The sequence below is a fragment of the Typopeltis vanoorti genome, chromosome 9, assembly GCF_054136105.1.
Source record: "Typopeltis vanoorti isolate ZY-2024b chromosome 9, IOZ_Tvanoo_1.0, whole genome shotgun sequence".
In the NCBI taxonomy this organism is placed as follows: domain Eukaryota; kingdom Metazoa; phylum Arthropoda; class Arachnida; order Uropygi; family Thelyphonidae; genus Typopeltis; species Typopeltis vanoorti.
The window spans coordinates 6,841,646-6,847,822 of NC_143557.1; the positions used below are offsets into that span (position 1 = coordinate 6,841,646).

Consider the following 6,177-nt stretch of genomic DNA (forward strand, 5'->3'; position numbering starts at 1 on the left):
AAGAAACAGTCTAAAGAACCAGGAATAGACCAAATCCCATAAGCACTATGCGACAAAGCAAAATGCGAATTAACCCACAATGCTTATGTTAAGAGGTGTAAGTGTGGTCCTAAGACAGTCTGTCAGGAATGCGAGAGCTGTTGTCTGAGAAGGCTTATATATGGACAAAACAGAACTTCCTGTGTGTGCAGCAACTGACCGATATCTCACCAAACTATATGCACTGAATCGAAGAGAATCGGTATTGGCAGTCATATACCTACATGAAAAACCACTGATTTCTGAAGAACTGGAAAGTTCATCTTGCAGTGTCAGGAACACTGGAAGAAAATCATGTGGGTGGACGAATCACGGTACACCTTGTTCTGTACCGATGGTAGGCAGAGTATTTGGCAGGAGCCCCATGAAGCAGTGAATCCAGCTTGCCTTGTAAACATAACTCAAACAAAGTTCTAGAGGTGGTGTCATGGTGTAGGACATGTTCTTTTGGTACAGAGTGGGTCTCATGATATTGCTGGAAGGTCAGATGTCCTCTAAGGAATATCTGAAAATTGTTGCTGATCAATCCATCCAGCGAGTGATGGTTGTTTCATGGATGGCACTGCTACTGTCCATTGCACAAGAATGGTTCAAGCCAGCATGACAGCAACTTCTACCATCTTTCCTGCTACCACAAAGTGTGGATGATTTGAACCCCAGTGAGAATGTATGGCACGATATTGCTGGAAGGTCAGATGTCCTCTAAGGAATATCTGAAAATTGTTGCTGATCAATCCATCCAGCGAGTGATGGTTGTTTCATGGATGGCACTGCTACTGTCCATTGCACAAGAATGGTTCAAGCCAGCATGACAGCAACTTCTCCCATCTTTCCTGCTACCACAAAGTGTGGATGATTTGAACCCAGTGAGATCTCAGAGCAAAGTCCTTTTCCGTCAAATCTGAGCCAGTTAAAAGATTGTCCGGTGAACTCCTGGTATGTTGTAATTCAATCCATGTCAAATTACATAAGTACTGTAATTTGGGCTAAAGGAGATCAACACAATATGAAATAAGTTTCTTATTCAGTGGCCGGTATGTGTATCCCTCAGAAGACACCTTCCTGTATATATACTAAAAGCTCTGTCTAACCAAGTTTTCCAAATCAGACTGGGAAGTGTGATCTATCTTGGCCACATCATCAAGAACAGGGTGTTCACCAAGGCTCTGTCTTAGGTGTGACACTTCTTGTCAATTTAACTCAATCACTAAACAGTATCTGCCCCCCCCCCCCCCACACACACACACTATAGGCAATGTTCCATGTGTTCATGACTCCACAATTTGCTGTCACTCTCGTAACATAAGCGTAAGTGAAAGACAACTTCAACAAGCTATCAATTGCGTCTCTTCGTATGCTCTTAGTTTTTTCTGCTGAAAATCTGAATCCATTACTGTGTGTATACTTCTGCTGAAAATGCACTCATCACCCAGATCCTGTATTAAGAATGGGCTACTGGAATAACAGTTTGTCGAAGTTCTTCGGACTTGGGAATCTGTATTCCTTGCACACATTCGTCAGGTAAAGGAAAAGTGCAAAAGAAGGTTGGACATTTCCATGCAATGGTTTGGATCCCATCCATCAGGGTATAGGGATAGCCACTGGTGCAGTTCAAACATCATCCACTCAAACCCTTTATGTTGAAGCAAATGAACCAGCCACTTTTCTCTACATTGGGGGGGGGGGGCTCAATATCACAGGCAGACCTCCATCTGTTCCTTTGTTATGCATGTTAAAGTGGTTATGGAAGCTATTGGTGTGAATGTTGACAACATTATCTGCATCAAACTCTCACTTTGTCAGCTACAGAACTCACACCCTCATCTGTCTACCTTCAAGTTGGTTAAGGAGCTACACCTAGGGCAGACTACTCTGATTTCTTGCCTGTTTATACTGACGGTTGAAGAGCAGAGATCTCTGATGGCTGTGCTTCCTGATTTTATTATCTCCAACCAGATTCCACTTCATTTCAGAGTTGCATGCTACTGAAGCTTGCATTTGTACATATAAAAAAAAAAACCACTACTAAATTTATACAGACATGTGTTCATTACAGGCTGTCTCCTCTCCTGTGTATAATCCACATCGTGCTGTGAGGTGTTAACACCTGTTGTGAAAAATGAAGACCCTTAATTTCGATGTTCAGTTGTGCTGGATTCCCAGCCACATTGGAATTAAGGGTAATGAGACTGCAGCTGCTAGATCAGTTCATACTTTTTCCATGTACTGTGTGACAGTTCCCTATACCAACATTTTATAAGATTAAAGCTAATTGCCCAGTGGCAGTCATCATGGCAAGAAGTATTGCCAACAAATTGCAAGATATTAAGCAGTGGCTGTCTTATGAATGTAGCAACAAAAGAGAGAGGAAATTGTTCTTGCTAGGCTCCACATAGGTCACAGTTATCTCATACATTTTTATTTACTGAGGACCTACCTGTGTGTGAAATATGCAACACATCTTACCATTTTTCATATTTTGATGGAGTGTCAGCACTCACATGACAGAGGAATGAAATTTTTACTTATCTGGCCAAGCCATGTGATGTTTTCAACTTTTTACAAAGAATTAATTTATACAAACACATTTGTTTATATATAGATACTGCATTGCTTAACTTAATTTTTTATACATACATGCAGGCAGGCAGTCCCAAGGTTACTGACGAGGTACATTCCTGAGAATGTCTTTAGGTCGGATTTGTAGATAACTCAGTTCCCAGGTGAACAGTGTATATAGTTACAGAAAGTATTGTGCTCTTTCTTTTAATTCAAACAAACAGAACATAAAATAAACTCATAGGAGAAATTTCAAAATGAATATTAAAGATCAAGACAAAAATGATGCTGTGCATAAGCTACCATATATAAACAATGAGATGCACTAGCATAAAGATGCTGTGACAACGCACTGCTTACACCATGCAGGTTTGTTTACATGCACAGAAGAAACTAGTTCCTGAATTATTAATCATCCTTATGGGGAGATTGTTCGTAAGTACAGAATGCCGTAAGTCAGGTCATCCATAACCTGAGGTCTGCCTTTATTATTTATTAACACCTTATGTACTGAACCTGTGCTATCCTTGCCCTAACGAAACTTACCGTATTTTTCGGACGATAAGACGCATCCTAAATTTATGAGACGATTTTTATGTAAAGATATTTACAAATTTATTGTTACAATCATTTGTATTAGTAATATTCAGTTCATCTTCACTCTCGGTACTATAACTCGTCTCGTTAATGTCACCGTTCGTATTACTTTCGTCTGAACTATTGTTGTCACTCCCTTCAAAAACTGCATCATCTTCGATACAATCCATCGCATTACTTATCCAGCATTTCTTAAATGACTTTATAATCATCTCTTCTTTCATCTTCCCATGAATTTTTCACCTAGGTAGGTACATACTTCTGAAATTGTTGGCCGTTTCATACGTCCTGTTGCTGTAACATCGCGATTTGGCTTTGCCATCCATTTGTTCCACTCTTCCCGCATAAAATTTTTGAATAGTTTATTAATAGATCCATCCAAGGGTGTAATTGACTTGTAAGGCCTCCAGGAATGACAGCTAATTCTGTTTTATGCGCTCTGAATTGATTGCAGGCTTTTTAAACAATGCACCTGGACATTTTACGTTTTGCCCATATCTTTTGTATCCATAATCTCATTCCAGTTTCATCTATCCAGCCTTTATCTTGAACGTGGATAATAATGCCACGAGGAATTTCATCTCTTAGTAACGTTTTTCTCTTGGAGATTAACATGAGGTGGGGGGTAGTTTTGTTCTGTCCGCGCAACAAGCTAAAACTACAGTCTAGTGAGTTTTTCTGTGACCTGTTGTTTCGATCACTATTGACTTGGTGCCTTTTGAATCTACTGTCCGCTTTGAAGGAACATCAAAAGTTAGAGGTACTTCATCCATGTTCACAATTTGATTAAGCTCAAAGTTATTCCTTCTCACTGATATGACAAATCTATGGAATTCTATAATTTTAGCTTCATAGTCAGCCAGCATTTTTTGGGCTAGAGTGGTTTTTGTATGCATGCATAACCCGTGTCTTTTCATAAATCTAAAATTTCATTAGCAGTTGGCCAACGTTTCACTTCAAAAATTATCATTTTCATAGAAACAGATATTTCCATGTTTCGATGATTTGTTACCCAATTTTTCATTTGTACTTCTAATTCCGGCCATTTTTCTAGGTGTGAACAGAATGTTCTCTTGTTTTCTCCACTCACGAACCATTTTTTCTGTTGGTGATGGTGTACCAAAATGTCTTTCTGCTGCTCTGTTTCCATAATTTATCACATTTAATTTATAACTCCTGTTATATGAAAGTCTTTTTTGTTTTACTCATTTTTTCTAATTTTAAGATAAAAATTTTAACGACTTATAAAAAATAATTCAAATGAACCATACAAAAGCACATATGTTTACACACTGACTATTGATGCTCTAAATCGGTGATTCACCCACATGCAGCAAGATAACTTAGGTACCTACCTTCAGTGGCATACTTGCTAATTTTATTAACATATTGCTTTGGTACAGTGGTGTAAAGATTCATATTTTAATGTTACCTTCGGACCATAAAACGCAGCCAATTTTTCTATGTAAAAAGGTGCATCTTATGGTCCCAAAAAATACGGTAAATCGACCAACCTTCTGTCATGTACTTTATGCGCTGGCTGTCATACTGTCAGTTACTGTATTGTTCCATTTTTGGATAAGTAAAAATGTCTTTATTTGAGAGATTAGTTATATGGAATTATGTTTGATCTAATTATTTCTCATTGAAGGATCTGCTTCAATAGAAAAATTCTTTCTCGTGCGAGTTCATTTTATTTCTATTATTTTGGTGATAAGTTTTGATTTGTATATTTTTTTATGCAGGTGGTTCCCCTTATTTAGCAGCAAAAATCAATGAAGCAAAGGATTTCTTAGAAGGAAATAAAAGTGGATCATGACATATACTAGGTCTATTTTTAATCATTATATACATACATTCTAGTTTTTGTTCATAGATAAATGGAAACGACGACGGATTTGTAGGTAGCATGTGATTTCTTCTCCCCCCCCCTTAATTGAAGAGATTGAAATCGTGTACAGAGAGCAATGATTATTTGTATATAAAAGATAAATAAAACTACTACTTTCCTCTTCAGATTTATGATCTGCCATATTATTGTAGTATTGCGATTTTGCTATAGATAACTATTGAAAAGTCCTGACCAAAGAAAGACCACCATAGGCACAATACTATTCTTATAAAAATTCACTGTAGCAGGTACATTAATAAACTGTTCCTAAGGTCTATACGAGTTTCTCTACACTTTAGTCAGCTGAACCATGAATGACATTCACTGAAAGCATAATAGTAAACATCATAAACTACTGCGCATACTATGACTAAATGGTTTTCAGACTATTTGTTAAAACCATTTCAAAATTGTGCAAATTTTAGACATATGGTGTTTGGAATTAAAGCAGAAGCAACTGGCAGCCTTATAATTGACAGAATGAGAGTACTCTGGCTAGAGAAGATTCAGTACTTTGGATCTTGACCAAAATCATACTAGTTGAAAGAGCCTATTGGGCTCTTTGCCAAATTGATTTGGTATTATATTTTTATAGGTTAAGTCTCATTATTTCAGCCAAATAACTGAACTTGATTTCATAGTTCATCAGACCATTTTTAGTGACAAAATTAAAGCTTATGGGTCAAGGTTCAATTCTTATGATGATTATAATACTATTTCAAAATGCACCTCTTCATGAATGTTAACAGTTGCTTCCCCTTTACCATGACTAGTTAAAATACATGTTTATAAGATTAAATAATGAGAAATAAGCAGATTGTTATTATATAAGAATCTTCTAGGAACAAACATGAGAACATTTACAATAAGTAAATAATTTCATTTGTGTTCACTGATTCTAGCACTTTTGAAAAAGATAAGGGTATTAAGAAATTCACATAACAGTAAACATCATAAACTACTGTAGCACATTTCTGGTATTGAGACCACATGTTTTTAGACATATAACAAGTTTAAACAAATATCCGTACAAGTTTCTTAAGTTGTCTATTGCAGAATATCAGTCATAATGAAGAAGTTGATGTGAGAAA

At 36.9% G+C, this 6,177-nt stretch overlaps 1 protein-coding gene across 2 annotated transcripts in view; it reads left to right on the plus strand.

The window, feature by feature from the left end:
* Positions 1 to 5,213, plus strand: part of LOC150102867 (mitochondrial import inner membrane translocase subunit TIM14) — a 136,933-nt gene extending 131,720 nt beyond the window's left edge. For both annotated transcript variants that reach the window (XM_090397635.1, XM_090397634.1), the window contains exon 7: positions 4,941 to 5,213. In XM_090397635.1, coding sequence (XP_090253761.1) covers positions 4,941 to 5,014 — 74 coding nt within the window. In that variant the 3' untranslated portion in view covers positions 5,015 to 5,213. The remainder of the gene's footprint in view (positions 1 to 4,940) is intronic.
* The last annotated feature ends 964 nt before the right edge of the window (positions 5,214 to 6,177 follow it).